Source organism: Daphnia magna, linkage group LG9, assembly GCF_020631705.1.
Source record: "Daphnia magna isolate NIES linkage group LG9, ASM2063170v1.1, whole genome shotgun sequence".
Classification (NCBI taxonomy): domain Eukaryota; kingdom Metazoa; phylum Arthropoda; class Branchiopoda; order Diplostraca; family Daphniidae; genus Daphnia; species Daphnia magna.
Genome location: NC_059190.1, coordinates 197428 through 217130, shown reverse-complemented (window position 1 = coordinate 217130; position 19703 = coordinate 197428). Strand labels below are relative to the sequence as shown.

Genomic DNA, 19703 nt, shown 5'->3' with positions numbered 1-19703 from the left:
CATAAACCAATTGACTGACGCGCGATCGGAATTGTATATTTGATTGTGTAGTAACATTAAATGAACAAGAGAAGAAGAAGAAACACAAAGTAACAATGAAACAATGCAAATCGGCTATGATGTAAGACACACTGTTGGGAAGGGGGTATAAATTAAGATTAGATATACGTTTTTATAGTAAAATAATGTATAGGGTGTGTTTGTTTCATGTTCTCTGGCATCATCACAGCTTCAATGAATCAGATGGCAACGTACTGTACAATGCATTTTTTTCATATTTTTTTTTTCTCATTTTCACTGGCCTTAATAATTACGATTTTAAGGTAATCATGTGTTGATAGATTGATAGATTAGATATTACATGACGTTCAGACGATTGGCGAAACACCTGCTGATCGATTTCAGGTGACCTAACAAGCCCTGAAAAAAATTCTTTTACTACATCCTGCAGCTCTGTAGATAACTGTCAAGAGTTTCTCAATAATAATTACAGGGATTAATGAATGAGGTACACCCATAATAATGCATTATCATAATTATAAGGTTAAACAGTCAAATAATTAGTTTTGAAGATAAAAGAATGTCAAAATTGTGCACAGCTTTTTTTTGTTTTTTGTTTTTCGTTTTTTGTTTTTTTTGCATCTCTTCAGCGAAAATGGGATTGAAGACATTTTTTTAAAAGTTGAGATCCATCAATTTCCTCGAATTACTTTTTCTTTTTGTTTTTTTCTTTTCTTTTTTTCTGTTGTTTTCTGTTGTTTTCTGTTGTTTTAAAAATGTTTTCGTCCCCGAACGTATTCAGACGTGGCTGTCACACGACGTCGACTCTGGCGGATTACCTGCCCCACTGGTGGACGTCGTCGAAAGCGTCACCGCCAACAAAGGTTTGCTGGATGCTCGACTGGCGGCCGTACAACTTCCTTGGCGGCCATACTTTTGCAAGACGGGCCGTTGATTGTTGGCCGCCACCAGTAGATCCTCTTTGGTCATTCGCTTGATGAGTTGATGTTCGCTGCTGGTGGTCGTACCGGAAGCGGTGCCCGACGTGGTCGTCGTATTGAAGGTGCTCTGTCGGCTCAAGTGGCGCAGCAATCGCTTCCGCCTACCGGCCCACGTGAAGCCAAGAGCCTTGAGGAAAGCTGTGCGGAATTTGGACGACATGACGTTGTACAAAATGGGATTGATGGCCGAATTGAGGTAGAACATGACTCGACAAAAGTTTAGCACGTGATAATACGTCTCTGGACCCATCATTTGAATGTCTTCGTCCGACGTCACGATGAACCACAGCGTAAAGATTTTGAAGGGCAAGAGGCAAATGAAGAAGAAGACGACAACCGTGCCCAGCATAGACACCACCTGGCGGCGAGCCCGCAAGTTTGGGTTGACGTTGTCTGTTCCGGCCGCTACCGACGCCGACGTTTGCACCTTTGGTTTGTGAGTTGCAAATCAACAAATTCGATCACAATCATTTCGATTTAAATCCAACGATGCCTTAGTCACAATTTACGTCCACAATTTAAACTATGAATGAAATCGATTGCGACTTGAAACGAATTTTACGCTAAAAGAAGGCCGTCCTTATTTAGGGAGCCGGCCTTTCCACTGATACGTTCAATGGGTTTGTTTTGTTTACTGAATACGACAGACAATAAGGAAGTCTCTCTCTGTCCATAAATCCGGCTTTAACCTCGAAATGAGAGAGAGAAAGAGAGAAACGAAAGAAAAAAAAAAAAGATGGAACCGACCTGAATGCGGTGATTGGAGGCGGTGCACGGATCGGCGACCAAGTGGCGGGCGATGACGCTGTAGATGAGGATGAGGACAATCAACGGGAACAAGAAAAAGAGGCAGATGGCTGCGATGTAATAGAAAACGGACCAGAATGTGTTGGCTTGCGTCACACAGCCGGCTGATGATCCAGCCGAATCTTCTTCCAAATAATTGGCAATGAACAACATCGGGCTGCACAGTCGGCAAAGCCACCCCCCAACCAAAAGAGAAAAAAATTCATTTTCATTTTTAGTAGTGTCTCTTAATATAATTGTCTGAATAAAAAATTTAAATAAAAGTAGACGTCGGAAGACTAAAACAAAATTCACGTTTTACGTAGAGGACAAATGGCGCAAAAGCTTTCCCCCCTTTTAAATATTTTATTTCTAAAGCGGATTAAACAGAATGAGGCACACACACTGGCCACTCTTAGAGTAGTATGTAGTTTCGTCACGTTTCCGTTGGAATGACCCCTCCCCTGCTGCTGTACGCATCCCAGCTAAAACGTACCATAAGCCCCACACGTAGTCCGTATGCAACCAGCGGGTACGTATAAATGCAGTACAAGAACCGGCAGGGAATCTTTAAAAAGTTTGTGTGCCGTTTCTTTTCATCTTCTTTCTAAACATGCGAAATGCATACACACCGGATTTCACCAGCTTTTCGGTGTAGTGGCCATTTTGTTCCAGTTGTATCTGTTATTGGGCTATTAGGGAATCTGCTGACCAACGGTGGACCGTCTTTGTCAATAAAAACAAATCACTGGAATCATTCGCAAATTCTGAAAGAAAACGTGGCCGACATGAAGAGATGGGCGACAAAGTGGAGATTTAAGAAGAATGAGGCAAAGTGCAGTTGGCACACGTCAACTACTCAACTGTCACGTTTACTTGCACGGCCCGGCAGCCTCGAGCTCTGGGACAGCAAAGTGATTTAACCAAATCAAAGTCTTGCATCTCGCCGAAAAGAAGAAAGGAAAAAGAATTTCGTCTAATGGCCGAGGCACGACGACCATCTCGACGATGCGATGCAATTTCCAACCTCGTTTGACGTCATCTGTCTGTCGAAAAACTCGAGTGGTCCATCCATGCCAGAAAGAGTCAAACAAAGTCGGACTGTTCAGGCACACAGCCATTCAACATCGTTCTTTCCATGTCGCTCCTCTTTTCCTACATGGGCGAAACCCTACGTATCGAAGGCAAACGTCAATCATTTTCTGCACAGTTGTTTCCTTTTTTAAAACTCTTTTTTGAGGGTAAGGCGGGCGTGGCTCACGTTGGCTCATCTATCAAAGGGTTTTACGAGGCAAAAAAGGAATTTTTTTTTTTTTCTGTTTTGTTGTCTGTCCGGCGCCAGTCGCAATAACAAACACGCAACTGAAAATAAAAAGGATCATAGCCAAGCATCTGATGAACTACCGCCACCATCTTTATTGCCTTTTCTTTTTCTTTTTCTTTTGGGTTTGGGATGGAGGCAAGAGAGACTTGATGAGTTGTGTCGGGTTCTGTGTCTCTTGCGCACACACACAAACACAAACACAATGGCGATGGACGAGCTCTTGCGAGTTAATGATCATCATCAAGATAATGATGATGCGTTTCGACCGCCGCTTCAACCGGCGATGTCTAATCATTCATAGACCCCGTTGTGTGAATGAAGTGCTGCTGAGGGCGTCGAGAAAAATATCAACACAACAGACATTCGAAAAAAAGGAGAGAAAGAAAAAGGAAAAAAAGGCGAGTTGGATGCGATGAAAAACGCGATGATGGTCGTCAACACCTACAGACCATTTCAGAGTTATAGAAACGGCACAGGCTTTGTGTGTCTGCGTGTGCACTCACGACCTCAAACCTCTTTCAAGCACTCCCCGAGGAACGGGTCAGAACGTCCCACTAGCCAAAGAAATGGCAACATTTCGATTTTTCTTTATTTTCCCAATAAAAGTAGAGAAATTAATGAGAAATCGACCGAAAACTCAACAGCCCCTGTGTGTGTCTATGCCCTTGGCGGACAGCGGACACGGACTCTTTTCTTAAGGTTTGACCGTAACGCGTTGATGGAAGTGGCGCATTAAAGGCATCGTTGATGATGGACATGAAAATGCCCCAAGGTTTATAGACTTTTCAGCGCTTCGTTTCATTGCAACGATCATTTCAACACGAATCAAAAGTAGCATTTACTAAACACACAGCCTCGCGGTGTTTTTGTTTCATCAAAGGCGTGTGAAAAAAGGAACGTGATGGACGTGCAAATCAACACAAAGTCCGCTCATTATCTTTCCACACTGCTTTGCTTGTTTTTCCCCTGCTAGTTTGTTACCGACATACCTGGAGGTGAGGCATCCCAGTATCCAAATGGCAAGGATGATGAAGAGGGCTCTCATGCGGGTGCAAGTGTAGCCGGCCCTCAACGGTCGAGTGATGACGTAATAGCGCTCGAAAGAGATGGCCAGAATAGTCAACACCGACGCATGGGCCACCGTCAGTTCGACGAACGGCACCAATTTACCTGGACAGCAGCAACAACATAAACAAAACAAAAAAATGAATCAGTTTTGAAAATATTCAATGACGAAAGTAAGACAACGTTTTAAATACTGCCGCCATTTGATGTGCCATAACGAGCTGCCATCAAAAAAATTGTCTAAATATTTGTTTGCAATAAAGGCCGGGCGGCGTTGATTTCGTTGAATTTATTTGCTGATTAAAAAGCCATTCCATTGCCAAATTTAAACTATCGGGTTTTTATGACTCCGCCGTTGTTGTCGCTGTTGTAAAACACGGCGATAAAAACCCTCGGCGTCTATTATTACGGCATCATGTTGGCCATGCCCCTTTCAAGTTGCATCGAGAAAATTTAAAAATAAAAAAAATAAAAAATTCGATTTTAGTTAACACTTTTTGCGATCGATGGCATAGAAAAATGCGTGATTGATTTGTTGGCGAAACACATTTGATAGTCATAAAAAATCTATTCAATGGAAATGTACCCGGATACGATCGTACGGCGATGGTTTTACTTGGAATTCAATTGTTATTTTTAAATTTTTTATTCACGAAACAGAAAAGAGAGAGAGAGACCGATTGAGAAGGATGACGCGTAAAATGCTAATTTCCTTTGCCATAAGACGAAAATTGTTTGAGTTGGACACAGAAAAAAGAAAGAAGAAGAAGAAGAAGAAGAAGAAGAAGAAGAAGAAGAAAAAGATGAAGTGTGCGTGCAGACTAGAAAGGTGGAATTCAGCCATCAAACTGACACGCAAAACACATACCCACATTTTTGTTTGCCTGTTTGCACTCGGTTTCAACCGGACTCGAATGCGCCGGAAAAGAATACAAATAAACAGGATTCATTTCTTATTAGATGACGGAATAATAATAGTAATAATAATAAAACAAAAGGGGGTGGGCTAGGGGATTTCAGTCCACTTTTTGTTCGTCATGCCCATCGAGTTGGAACTAGAAACATCCAACGAGCGCTCAAGAAAAAAAGACGAAAACAAGCGCGGAGGGGGGACAACGTAATTGATTAGATGAGATTCCATAGGAGCCTTGATGGCCACTACTCTACACGCCGCACGACGTTCATTGCATTATTTATAAAAACGTTTTGATTAAAGGAATGTGTGTGCCATATTTCTTTTCCGCGTCATCACAGTTTTGATTACGCCCTTGATGAAGTAGAATTACACGGTGCACCCCACTCGCCTATCACCGAAACTTGGAAAACAAAAACTATTCTCTTTTCTTCAACTCGCTCACTTATAAACGAATAAAGCCAGTCAAGTATAGACCCAAAAAAAAAAAAAGAATAATTTAAAAATAAAACCTTGTTCTGTTATCCACACACGCAGGACGGGTAGATCTAAGTGTATACGGGTCTAATTCGATTTCCAAACGACTCCCGCACGGGGCTGGTCGATGCCATTCTGCAACTCTACTAGCGGCTATACCCCCCGTCAGGGGTGGGGAGAGGCCCAAGGTATGGGGCTTAATGCAATTGCACAAGCTTTTACATATACTAGTAGTGTACTACTTTTTACTTTGCGGGTGTCGTTATTATTACGCACGAGGTAGCAGCCCGCAACTATAGAGGAATGACGATAAAAGTTGACTGCCAAGTTTTATCATCCGCAAGAATGGCGATAGAAAACCGTAGAATAACATTCCATTTTAAAAACAGGGAGAGGAGAAGGAAAAGGTCATTGGCTAGCCAATGCTACCATCGCCATCTTATCGACAACAGAGACTATCTTCTTCTTCTCTGGTCTTCTCCCACCCCTAAAAGCTAAAAGTCATAAATACTCGATGCGAATAGAAAAAGAAAGGTGAGAATTGTCGAGAGATGCCAGTCAATTCTTTTCATGTTCTACAATCTGTGATGGCTGTGTTTTTTTTTTTTTTTTGTTTTTTTTGGCGTGAATGCAAGAGGCCAAACTGGAAATAACCAACAGTCTTTACAGGCTGCTGCAACAACAGGCAACAACGATGCGGCAGTTGCAACTCATGAGATATTCATCGAGGATACACCAAAAGAGGAGCCCATTTCTTTTGTTGTTTTGTTTTGAATTTTGTCTGCTGTTGTTTCGTTTTGAATTGGATTCTTCTACAAAGATACGCCTGAAAAAAAGGGGAAGCAACAATCTTCAAGATGATAGCGTTTCGGTGTAATGTAATATGTTATCTCGTCGTAGTTGAGGACTGATGTGCATTTTCTTGCTCGAGTCCGTCTCGCAATGATCGATCGAAGTTATCATTCAAATTTCCTCATTCAAATAAACGAGATGGGGCAAAAGCAACTCTCGGCGATCTAAGATGCGAGGCGGACAACAAAGAAAATGGGAAAAAATGTTGAGATGAAGTTGGCGGTTCAACAACCTCGGCCAGTGGAAACGGCGAAAAAGGCCGCCCGTCAACTGTTTTCGAGGAGACCATCATTTTCTACATTCAATAACCGATCAGTCAGTCAGTTTATCGAAGCATGCACGACAAATGCCATCTCGTCCTTGGACGTGCGGTGCGCTCCACCAATACACGGCAAAGCTTCAAAAAAGGCGGGCCAAAATGTCACAAAACGCGCAATGATCGATCGCATTTTTCGTTCCTTTTCGTCGTAGTTTTTTTTGGCTTTTTCTCTTAGTGTTTTGTCGTATTGAACAATCAAAATGAAATGAGGGGGGAGGAGATGTTACATCGTTGCTGTTGGTGCAGCCGTGACAGTTGTCTTTGCGCAACATAATTATCAGAGTGTGGCATCGTCTGCAGCTGGACTTGTTCCTTTTGACTCGAATTGTTTGCAATGCATCCGTTTCTATTCAGACAACAACCAAAAAGTGGCAAGTCATGACGTGTGAGCCACACATTCAAATGAATAGTGTCACTTTTTTGTTGTTGTTGTTGTTGCTGTTGTCTGCTCTCGCCGTCGCGAGTGAAAATCCCGCGTGCCACGTATACGTACGTGTGCGCTACTGCAGACGCCGCGACACACCTGGCGCCCCACCTTTTTTCTTTTGTTTTTCTTTCTTTTTCTTTCGGGGGTTTAATTATTTTGTTGTTGTTGTTGAGTTGGCCTTGTGGAGAAAAGACGTTTAGCGTTTGTTTTTGTTCGCAGCAACACAAATCGAACAAGAGAAACAAATGACGGCGGTGTGTTGCGGTGTGCATGTCTATAGAGAGCCACAGACAAATGTTGAACGTTCAAAGCCGACAGCCATAAATCCACTTGTTGTTGTTGTCGCTTAGAAAAGACGCTGAGCAAAACAGGAAAAAAAAAAAACCAAAAAAAAGACAAGAAACACGGAGACGAGAAAAGAACAAGTTGACGTGAAGTAAAATACAGTCGATTACGCAGAGAAAAGAGAAAAGCGAAAAGCGAAAAACGAAAGGGCGTGCGTGAGCCAGCAAAGCCCGAGCCAAAAACGCCATCTGATCGAAACGAGCATGTCATTTGTTTATCTCGTTTTCAAAACTCATTTTTTATGTGTTTCGTTCGGTGTAAGGCGGCGAACCCGCGCGTTCCAAACAAAGCGTTCAACTATTCACGCAATTGTCGTCCGTTTTGTTGCGTCCCTGACTCGACAAAACGCACCTGATTTGCAATCGAATGGCACCCATAAGTCGATGGCCGATAGCCTCTCGTTCGACAGGCTGCGTCGTGTGTCTCTTTCTTTTCATTGCGCACTCCTCTGACGAAGAGACGATTCCGAAATACAAACGACCATTGTCGAGTCGAAACTAAAAAAAAAAACTAGCAACTAAAACGTCGAAAAAAGAAAAGAAATGATAAACAGTTTCAATAACGCGGAAAAGGAACGGACCCAAAATCGTAAAACTTTCGTTCGTGAGAGATGAGGAAATGAAGATGAAATGCCATAAAACGCCATCGGATAAACACGATTCAGCCCGCCCACTTCCTCTCCAGCTCTCCAGCTCTTCAGCTCTCTCTGTGCTATATACTGTACATCAGTATACAAATAATCAAAATAAAAAGCGCATACCAGCATCATAGAAATCTATAGATGTATACGAGAGAGCCCGGCCTTCTACTGTAAATATACACAGACGCACACGCGAGCGGAGCAAATGACGTTGCAGACACACGAAAAGGCTGCCGACCGGTGCGGCTCTAATTGATGTTTCCTTAAAGTTTGCCCCCCATGTTATTTACCTAGTGATGAATAATTGCAACATCATTCAGCGCATGTATATATGCATGCGTCTACAGTAGGACGATTCAGCAGCTGAAAACGACGAGTTTGGCAGCTTGAAACTTGAACGTCAACAGCTGATTAGCACCCGGATCAGCGCAAAACAACTAGCGAACATAACGGCCGTTCATTTAGAAAAAGTGTGTTCAAATTCGGGATGATTGGCATTCGAAAACTACAAAACTACCATCAAGTTGATTCTCGGTCGGGCGGAACAGGTTGCGATGATGACAGTTGGACACCTGGCATTATTCAAATGGAATTCAATGTTTAAAATCATATGCAGCCAATCGCCTCAATTTCGACAGATCCCCTTATTTTGGGGGTTACTTATAAGGCCTTTGATCGCGTTCTATTTTGACTCTCGATGATCGTTTTCTTATTCTTTTTTAAGAGAAATTTTTTTAGAATGACAGTTGAAATATTGGTCGTGTGTTCGTGTGTGTGTCCGTGTGTGTGTGGTCGACGTGAATCTGAAAAATCTACATAGTTACGGCAGCGATGAAAACAAAAGAAACCAGTTTGCATAATCCAATTTCTCTCAGCTCATTGACGATGACAAGCACCAGCCACCAGAACAATCGGCGACTCGTGGGGCTCGTTTCTGCTTCTGGGTGTTTCCTGGTTGACGTTGCCTCTGCGTACAAATTCTCCGCTATTCTTTGGCCAGTCATTTTTTTGTTTTCTTTTTAAAGACTAATGTGAACCTGCGAACCTGCGAACCTGCGATCCTCCCATCTTCCCTCCCCAGAAAAAGAAAGAAAGAAAGAAAAACAGGTACGACGGCTACACACACAACTGCCAAAATAAAGAAGAAGAAGAAGACAACTTTGGTGCTGCTGCTGTTGTTGTTGTTGTTGTTGATGTAATTCTGGCGAAATGAGTGCCATTCGGCTACGTCGACTACCAAACAAAAAAAGACAAGACAAAAGAAGTTTCATTTCAGTTGACTCTTTTTGGAGACCGCCTTTTATTTTACGAGCCAAACAACGACAGTGTCAAATGGCCCTGCTGCCTCTTCTCCCTCTCTTCCCTCTGCGCAAATCAAAATAGGAAAATAGGAACATAGGAAAATAAGGAACAAAAAACCTGCTGCCATCATAACATCATCAAAAAAGAAATGTAATAACGGCGGTAAGGCAATGATTACATCTGGCCCCCAAAGAATCTAATCCTCCATAGTTAACCAAGCCGGTCAATTCAATTTGCAAAGTCCATCCCTGCTGCTCTATTCTCGCTATAGAACACCGTAATAACTGAAATACGATCGTACACGCCACTCATCTGTTTGTGTTTGTGTCTCTCTCTCTTTCTCTCTCAACTGTCTACCAGAGTGGGGGGAGCTATAGAAAAACAGTAGTTTTCTTCTTGTTGCTTTCGTTTCTTTTGGGGGGCCATTTAAAAACCAACTCGTCTCTCCTGTTGGTCGCAATGAATGAAGCCGCCAACGTTTGGCGGCCAGTGTTGCCGGTCGGCTAATGACGTTGGAACACGGCAGGTGGTGGGCGCCGCTCAATTAAATGGACGTAACGCAACGAAAAGAAAGGAAAAGAAAGGAAAAGAAAGGCCACTTACACATGACTTTGCCAAAGATCCAGGTGTCTCGTCGCTCGTAGATCTCGACCAGGACGGTGGGCATGCTGACGCAAAGGACGAGGATGTCGGCCAGGCTCAAATTCAGCAGGAACAGATTGGTCGAATTGCGCAAGTCGCGATTGTTCCAAATGACGACAGGTACGAGGCAATTGCCGACCAGTCCCACCACCAGAATCAAACCGCACGACAACATCATCAACAGACTGACGTAGGCCGGGAAACGTTCGTCGTCCATGACGTCGTCACCGGTCGGCGCCGCGCCCGTCGCCAACGACGACAAATTATTGCCTTCGTAGAGGTGCGGGTTGGGCTGGTGATGGTCTTGGCTGTGGCTGTGGCTGTGGCTGTGGCTGTGGTGGGTCGAGGTGTTGGTCGTCGTCGTCGTCGTCGACATCATGATGCTCACGTTGCCAGACAGCCCGTCAACGTAATCGTCGTCGACCGGATAAGAAGAAGTCGAAGCCAAGAAGAGCGTCGCTTGAAACGAGGCACTCGACGACCACGGCGGATGCGATGACGACGAAACGAGTGGCACCGGCAACATGGTCATCATCAACAGTCTCCATTCGGCCGCCATTGCCTTCAATCACACATGACCTGCCTATTTATTTTTTGGGTTTTGGTTTTGGTTTTGGTTGTTTTTTTTGGGGGGTCGGGGGGAGGGGAAATGGGGTGTTCAAATTAAAACATTAAAAACAAATTTCACAAAGTTGACGTGCGGCTATGGCTAATGTTCAATAAATCATAGAGACAGCGTAATGGATAAATAATGAATCAGAAAACGCGATGCGGGTTGAGGCGCCATTTGCAGTCGGCATCGGGTTAAACTGTCACCCCATTTATCATCGAGTCCTCCTCCCCCCTTCCCATCCGCCGCCCGCCATCCACCCCAAGAAAGGAATTCAATTTCGTCCCTTTCTTTTATTTGACTGTTTTTTGTTTTGTTTTGTTTTGTTTTGTTTTGAAAAATATTCCATTTCCTTAACATTTCATTTATTACGCAATGCGATACGACACCAAAAATTGAAAAGAGAGAAAGAGAAAAATTGGTTAAAAGTAGCCGACGGGAGCCGTGCCTCGTTTCTGATTTGTGTTTCGTCCCGACTGTCTCAACAAATAATAAGCGAACGACCAAAGCGAACGAGGACCGTATCCCAACCCGAAATCTAAACAACAAAGAACAAGACAAAAATTGTGTGTGTGTGTGTGTGTGTGTTGCGATGAATTAACACAGAAACAGAAAGAGAAGAAGATGGCGCCGAAACATGATTGTGCGTGCAGCAAATCAAGTAGCTTTGGGCAACCCACAACGAGAAAGTATAATCCAAAATAAAACCACAAAACAAAACAAAAGAACGAATTGCTTTTGTTTGACAATGCACTGACTCTAGCAAGAACAAAACCAACGTGCATAGATGAATGAATTAAAAAGAAGAAGAAGAAGAAGAAGGAAAATGGAAAGAAGCGCCTCTGAATCAAATCACAAACAAAAGTCGCTGCTTCGCTTTTGATTGGATCTTTCTCCTCCTTTTTGTTCCTGAGCCATTTTGACAATCAACACACCACCACAGACGGAATGGCCCATTGTATTTTGCGTACCATGGGGCAAAGAATCGCAAAGAAAAACATGGCTGGCAAAGAACGAGAACGAGCCACGGCAAAATGAACGAGGACATCCTCTCGCACGACGCTGATCCTCCCAGATGATTCTGATTCGAGTCACCTTCACCTGACTGGTCTGCTCACCGTCATTTTTGGTGGCCGTGGTGCTATCGACTGTGCCACACATTTTACGGCCAACAATGGCCAGGTGAAAATCACACACACAATAATAGCCAACCAGAAAAACACGTCTGCCTGTCTCTGTCCGTCTAAACTCTCTCTCTTTCTCTCTTTCCCTCTTTAGCTCGCATTTCTGAACGAAATGGCGTTCGTCGAGGCCCTGCTCCTACATACCGAACTAGACATAATCAAAGAAAAATATCTAAAAGAAAAAAACCAAAAACAAAGCAAAATAAAAGGCCAATCAACTCTGACTGATTACGGCATCCTGTCCAAAGGCCGAATACTTTTCAGCTGAATTTCGTTTGCTGAAATGGTCAAAGGCGATAACGCCAATAATAAACCCCCCTAAAAAAACAAACAAAAAACAAAATAAGCAGGAAAAGTATCCCGTTCTGGCTATCACTATAAAACTGATATTTAGCACAAAAAAAAAACAAAACATGAAAAAGCGAAATAAAAATTCCGTTTTTTTGCTTTAGTTGTTTTGTTTTTTTGAATGTTTGAAGGGTGGACTCGTTTTTTATTTCCCAAGTTTTCCTGATTTCGTGAAGGCTTTTTTGCAAGTCTAATATACCAATCACAATTCTGGCGATGGCCAAACGCAAAAAGGCCCAAAGAGAAACAGCCAGCCCAAAGTCATCCATCTTTGACGTGGCCGCAGGACGAAAGCGCGTCAGTTGCTGTCGAAATTCCTCTTTTTTTTCACTACTTTTGCATGTTCTCCTTTTTATTTTCTTGGATTTTTTCCTGCTACTCTTCTTATTTATTTCGATGTTTGGACGCTAAACAGACTGGGATTCTTTTATTTTATTTTCCCTTCTCCAGTTGGTTTCTGCAGAATAAACTAAGACTGTGTTAATGCTAATGCTGCCTTCCAAAAAATAGAACAAACAAAAATAAAGAAAATAAAAAAGGGAAAAAAAGAAAAAACCCGTAGCCATTGGTCCCAATCAGCTGATTGGGTAGTAGTATCCTATATAGGGATTTAAAGATTGAAAGATTTAAAGGGACTTGGGAGGCACCACTGAAGGCTCAACGCACACGAAAGAGAGACCAGTTTTTTCTTTGCTGTCTCCAATAAGGTCAAAATGCTGCACACAACTACACCACAACCACCACCGTCTTTTTTTAAAAAAGAGTCTTTTACTCTGTTGGTTTCTAGAGAAAAAGGGAAAGACTGGCCGTCTCCATTGCATTTGTCTACGGAAAGGCCAACACAATTGGAACTGACCGGCCATCAAATAGAAACGGTAGCGCTGCAGTTGCTCAGCTGTGCTACCGTGAACCCCATTCGGGATTAAGTTTCGCATACGCAAGAGAGAAAACACATTCCTGTCTGTTTGACTCTGAATGGCTGTTAAACATTTCCAGCCCAAACGAACAAACAAACAAACAACAAAAAAGAGATAAGAGCAACAAAGATGGGCTCAAAAAGACGAAATAACAAGTCATTGGTATGCGAGCAGAACGATCAGTCAGCTTTTGGGAAAATAATTGCAAACAAAATCTAAATGTATAGATCAAAAAGAAGCAACAAACCAAAAACAAAAACAGAAAACAGGAGAGTTGGAGAGTCGGCGTTTCAAGTTTTGCTGCTCGGCTCGAAAAAGAGAATCTGCGACCGAGTTGCAAAGTCAAAGGACTTTGCTAAGCCTCTCCTCCATGTCGTTTGACTGCGCTGCAACGCACACACAAGCAGAATCCATCATCATAAATCACGAGGCGCTCCAACTTTTCTCTCTTATTTCTCTGTGTGTTTTGTGTCGTGCGCCGCAGTGTCGTCGTCCTCCGAAATCCACTTCCTTGAGGGAGCAGGGTGCGTTAAAAGGAGGGCACAAACAGCCGCCTCTAAGACGCAACGTTATGTGCTCGTAATGCCGATTGTTATTCAAACACACGAGTCGATGCGTTGGTGATCACAGCGCACAAACACGGAGAGAACAGAAGGCCCCATAATGCAGCCTAGACACCTCTCTCTCTCGAGGCTTGGCAAGGATATCGGACTGTGGCCAGCCACGACGCAACGACCAATTCTTCCATAGCTCGTGTCATCTCATCACAGACAACAACATCGTGGGGCAACAAGAGTCGAGACGTTTGCCGCACACAGATCCTAAACGTTCAATGACTTGATCCAAGTTCAAGACACAACGTCCGTTTCGCTCGATTGGAAAACCGCGAGTCTGATTTTGTATGCGCGTCCATCGACTGAGTCACTCGATTCGGGGGAAGAAAAAATCGAAAAGAAACAAACGCAAACCCAAAAACCGGCCGAGTGAGTGAGAAACTGAATAACGACTGACTGACCTCAATAATCTAACACACACACAGACACACACAGACTCTGTCTGACTTTATTGGCCGTGTTTTGGTTGGTGGTTTGGCTTTCAATTATTTTAACGAGGGAGACAGAGAGAGAGAGAGAGAGAAAAGGGGGGAGGGAATGATTCATCCGCGGCCGTGAAAGGAGATCAAAAATGATTCCAGCGTACACTAAAGTCGGCGTGGGTGTTGTGTGTGATGGAATCCCTTTCTCTTTGCAGTGTGCACCGCAATCGTCAGTGGCTTGCACGAAAACTTCCGGCAACTCTTTGGATGATGCAACGTTGTCGAAACATTTTAGTTTTTTGGGGTAGAGGAAAGAAAAAAATTAAAATAAATAAATGAAAAGAAACGGGGGGCCCTCGTCCATCTTAAGCCAAGAAAGTTGGCACCGTTGCCGCGATGAGAGACGACGACACGAAGGCCGAAACGGAGCAACGTCAAAATGAGATCACGTCAAGTCAATTCAAACGAGATGATGATGAACCGTATGCGTACGAAACATTTGTTTTTTTTTCTAAACGTCCTCAAAAGATGCTCCGCCTTGAATATCGAATAGGCAAAAACAACGTTGCCTGTCATTCCATTCTTTCCTTACTTCAAGTCTGCACAAGGCGGAGTTCAAAAGTTTTTTTTTTTTTTTTGGGGGGGTTTAAAATAAATCAAATAAAAAACAAAAATGTTTTTACTATCGGGTTGAATGAAACAAAAATCCGGTTTCGTTCTGACGATATTAGGCCCCCATCTTCTTTTGGCAATATGTACAAGATGCGTACGTGCATCGTGCAGTAGCTAACGCAGCAAAGTCAAACATGAAAGGATATAAAAAAAACAACAGCCAACTTTGCTTTTCCAACCCCTTTTTTTGTTTTTTGTGTTTTTTTTTTTACTGTTCAAAAGCCAAAAGAAAAATGAATAGAAATAAAAAAACGGGGAGGAAAAAGAATGGCGAAGCGGGTGGTCGGCGTAGCGCACTCTAAAGAAAAAAAAACACACAAAAAAACAAAACAGAGAAGAGTGCATTGGCTATTACAACAAACAATAATAGAATTTAAAAGTAAGCGGCGTACAAGCAACAACAACAACAACAACAAAAAATGGAATAAATAAAAAGGTAGAAAAGAAGAAGAAGAAGGGAACCTATTAAGGTTGTGTGAGTGTTCGGGATAGACGTGATGACGTCGAAATGCGCACACTAAACGCAAAGTGAAAATGCACGAGGATCGATGAATCAGACTAGCCGCCTGACCTTAACCCAAAGCGTTTTGGTCAAACGAAAGAAGAAAAGAAAAAGAAAGAAACGCTCGATGGCCGTTATGCAGATGAATAAGACGAGCCATAGGCGTGTAGGGGGGGGCACGGGCCTGATGTCACCGCCTTCTTTTCTATCAACCGAATTAGCATATTCAAAGTAGGACCTCTTTTCTTTTCGTTGCCCCCTCTTTTTCGACATAGATCCATAGCAAGCATTTCGCTTTTTTTGCTTTCTTTCTTGTTTTTGATCGTCGTGTGACAATCCTAACTCGTCTCCCCCTCGCTTCTTTTCGAGCTGTGTGTCTGCTGCGACTATGTCTGCCGTGATCCAGCCGACAGCTTGAACGCATCTAGAAGCTGCGCGATCCACTTCTTTGGCCATCGACCAAAAAATAAATAAATAAATATCAAATAAAATAGAAAAAAATGCTTTTGATTTCTATACGAAGAAGATAAAAAAAAACAAAAAAACTGGGTATCGTCGATGCATCCGACAGAGCCGATCGACAACTTTGGCTGCACTTGACAGAGCGCTACTTTAGACAGACAGACACACACAAAATGTCGTTTTTCTCATCTCTGAAGAGACAAAGAGAGAAAGAGAGAGCAACAACAACAAGAGAGAAATTCAAAGAGACGAGGGCAAAAAAAATGGAGTCGATCGAGACGCGTCTGTGTGTCGACGGCTTCGAATGCACAAAGGTGGACTGCACCAGCGCCGACCTTTTGTTTCTTGTCCTTTTAAAGCAAACGGCCAATGACCAATAAATCGAGATAATGCGAGATAATGACGAGTTGATGGTTGTTTTTGACGACGCATGAATACGTAGACACGCACGCATCAGCAGCACCAGCAGCAGCAGGTGAAATGAAGAGGCGAATGATAAGTGACAACCGTTCATCCATCACGCGTGTCGTGAGTCTCTTCAAACCCGGCCGTCTTTTCTTTTCTTGTCTCTTCATCGATGAGAGACCGCAATCAACTCGGCCAATCCCTTTATGAATAATGACGATAAACCGGATAGTTTCTTCTTTCGGTTCCCAGTGCTAACAATGTGCCATTAACATCAAATCCTGTACGTCGACTCGACATTCGAAAACAAATCAATCAAAAAGAAAGGCAAGAGTCTCGGGTCAGTTCATCGAGTCGATGCCGTTTCTATTGGATTCCCCCCCCCCATTTCTTCTCGAATCTCGAAAACGTTGGGAAGAGAAAACCAAACAAAACAGCAAAGGAAACTGGTGCCTCTTTAAAACGAAACGGCATTTGTCTCGTCCGGATGTTCAAAGAAATAATCGGGGAGGCGTTGAACAAGACGAGAACCGGATGGCAAAGGCCAAAAAGAAAAAGAAAAAACAAAATGTGTCGTCCAGTCTAGTCATTCCAGATGCGGTGCATCTCATCGTTCCTCTTTCCCTATCCCCCCCACTTTTTTGTTGTTTTCTTTTTTAGACGTAACGCGTCCAGACAAAATCACGAACATCAACACGTCCGTTTTATTTGGTAAAAGTCTTTTTTTCTCTCTTTTCTTGCCCGTCCGCTTCTACCCATATAGAGAGGCAAAGACAACAGAGAGAGTTTGAGACACGGGAAAAAACTATAACCGAACCAGGTGTCTCTTTCTTTCCATTTCTTTTTGTTTGGTTTCCTTCTTTTCTTGTTTTGCCCCTCTCCGAGAAAGAAGAGAGAAAGAGACGCTGCCCGATGGATCGAATCGAGACAGACACAGTCCCTTGTATTAGCATTTCTTTTTGCTTTTCTTTTTCCGGCTATTACGTGAGTTGTTGGTGAGGAAAAACGTTACGCATCGTCTTATTATCCATTGCATTTGGATGCGTCCATGTTGGATAGAAGGAAAAATTCGGCAAAAAAATAAATAAAATAAAATAAAATAAATTTTAAAAAATAAAATAAAAGGGAAATCCAAACGGGACGATAGACAAACACAGACAGAGTAACAAGATCCTATGTAAACCGACCGTGTTTTTGTACGTGCTGCCGTCCCGCTTAGGAAATAAACCCAATAGGAGAATTAAAAGAAAGAGGAAAAAAGGAGAGGAACAAAAAAATTGGCCAAGAAGAAGAAGAAGAAGAAGAAGAGGCAACAAGATATTCGACTCAAAGCGATGGACCAAGAAATCCTTCTGCCGTCGTTGAAAGGCCAACAAAAAGCACGTCATCGTCAAGAGCGAATTCACCGTGCCGATTCCTTATGGCCGGCCAATGACCAGACGCACCGAATGGGGGGATGATGGATCCGTCGGCCTATTTTCTCACGGCAGTGTCGAAATTATTTGAGAGAAAAGGAAAAGAAAAAAAAAGGACGAGGAAATCGTCCATCATCAACGCGGACGACAAGCCATCGACGGGCACGCAAAACAGCTTCTATTCCTCGACACCCGATGTTTGCTCGTTGCGTGCCTCCATCGTTCGCCGCTAAAGACGCGCGCAAAACGGACGACAAGCAAAAATAATAAGAGACCATATCTCCGTGTCGGGTCCCGTCGCACGGCGTTCCAGCAGCGAATGCGCATCCCGTCCCCTAGGCTGCCATCAGGCCGTTCTTTTAGGGGGGGAAACAAACAACCGAACCTCAGGTCAAGTGAATTATTGAGATGAGGCCTACACAACGCTGACTAGCCCGGGCCAGTCACGTAACCATGGCGATTGAGTTACGAGCCTGACTCGATTTGCAAAAGAGTTGACCTATCGATTGCGCGCGTCCCAAACAAACGACAGTCGATGTCGGTCCGACTTTTGCTTAATGGCATTCACAAAACTGTTTTGAGACGTGCAACTTTTGTTGGCATTCTTTTATTTATGAACGTCGGTCGTGTCGCTTGAAAGGTGCGCCATCGTTCCAGTCCCTATTCGACGACGGATGGGCCTATCGCGTGTAGTTCCGAAGACTCGAAAACTCATTTTTTCTTTAGATGATCGGCGTACGTAGCCCAGAAAAAGCGCAATTTCAACAATGGGCCCAGGAAGCAAATGATTGTCGTCGCTTCATTTTCCTTTTGCAGCGAGCGATTGCGCAATCACCAAAGACAATAATCGAAAAGAAACGGATGCTAATTCAGGGGCGAGGCCAACGAAGGCAATGAGAATTGCATAGAAAAGCCGAAAACGAGAGAAATCTACTCAGGAGGGTTTGAGCGCGTTATAGATGCGACCACTTGCACCGTATCAAACAAGAACAAACATCGACCAGTCGATTTCTTATTGAAGGGTTTTTCTTTCTTTCTTTCTTCAACTGTTTCAACGAGCCACCGGCCAAATGAAAGGAAAAAGAAACAAAAAAACTAATCTGTTGAAATTGCGGTTTTTTTGAAAACTTTCACTTTGATTGATCCATTGGCCGCCCATCGCACCCGCCGAAAAGACCCCCCCAAAAAAAAAAAGTTGTTTGCTGCCGACGCAATTCTTCGACTGGTAATACTCGTCTTCCTTCCGTTTCCTGTTTATCTCTCTCTTTTTCATTTTGTGTGGGGGTTGTTTTCTTTTCGCATCCCCCGATTTCCACCAAACGACACACACACACACACACACGTTTTTCTAAAGCCGTTAATTACGCAATTCTCTCGACTAAACATTAACAAAAAAATCAAACAATAAATAAAAATAGATTAAGTGATTCAACATTGGCGACATCCATCGTCGCCTGCAATCACAACTGTCAAAATGCGTCCCCACCTGAAGATGGACCAAATGGCCGACACTTTTCAATTTCTGGTTTTTCTTCGATGCCACAATCCGAAATGTTTTTGGTTTGTTTTCTTTTGTTTGTTTTTTTTTGAATGGAGGGAGGGAGGCGTGAGACGAGAAATGAAAGAAAAATAGGAGAAGAAGCAAAAACAAAAATGTGTGCTTTTGTTAGAGAAAGAGAGAGAAGAGCAGGTCAGACTTTGGAGACTGGCCGGAGCTGACTGAGCTTTCCCCTCTCTGTGTACAACACCTATAGGCAACAGCCAACGCCAACCGTAGCGTGTAGAAACTATACACGCGTGCAAAAGGCAGTGAAGAAAGGGTCCCCCCCTCCCCATACAGCCCAATGTTTCCACTGCGCCCTCTACACGCATAAAGGCACACAAGGAAACGGGAGAATGAGAGAGAGAGAGAGAGAGAACATGTTTAGCGTATCGGCGCGCGCTTTTTCACGTGAGAAACGATTCAGTCCTTTTTTGGAGGGGGGCTTTGCAATTTTGTACTTTTGGTCGTTTGCTTTTATTACAACAACAACAACAACAACAGCAACAACGACGACGA

General features: G+C 43.3%; 1 protein-coding gene across 5 annotated transcripts in view; it reads right to left on the bottom strand.

The window, feature by feature from the left end:
* Positions 1-20: 20 nt before the first annotated feature.
* LOC116931212 (glutaredoxin-3) overlaps positions 21-19703 on the bottom strand; it is a 39471-nt gene continuing 19788 nt past the window's right edge. Inside the window, exons 1-5 of one of the 5 annotated variants that reach the window (XM_032938744.2) lie at positions 19131-19377; positions 10055-10676; positions 4101-4281; positions 1749-1965; positions 21-1428 (exon numbers count right to left, since the gene is read on the bottom strand). In XM_032938744.2, coding sequence (XP_032794635.2) covers positions 799-1428; positions 1749-1965; positions 4101-4281; positions 10055-10652 — 1626 coding nt within the window. In that variant the 5' untranslated portion in view covers positions 10653-10676; positions 19131-19377 and the 3' untranslated portion in view covers positions 21-798. Of the gene's footprint in view, positions 1429-1748; positions 1966-4100; positions 4282-10054; positions 10677-11821; positions 13302-13399; positions 14806-19130; positions 19378-19703 lie in introns of those variants that run through there. The other 4 variants (XM_032938748.2, XM_032938747.2, XM_032938745.2 and 1 more) reach the window with 4 other exon arrangements.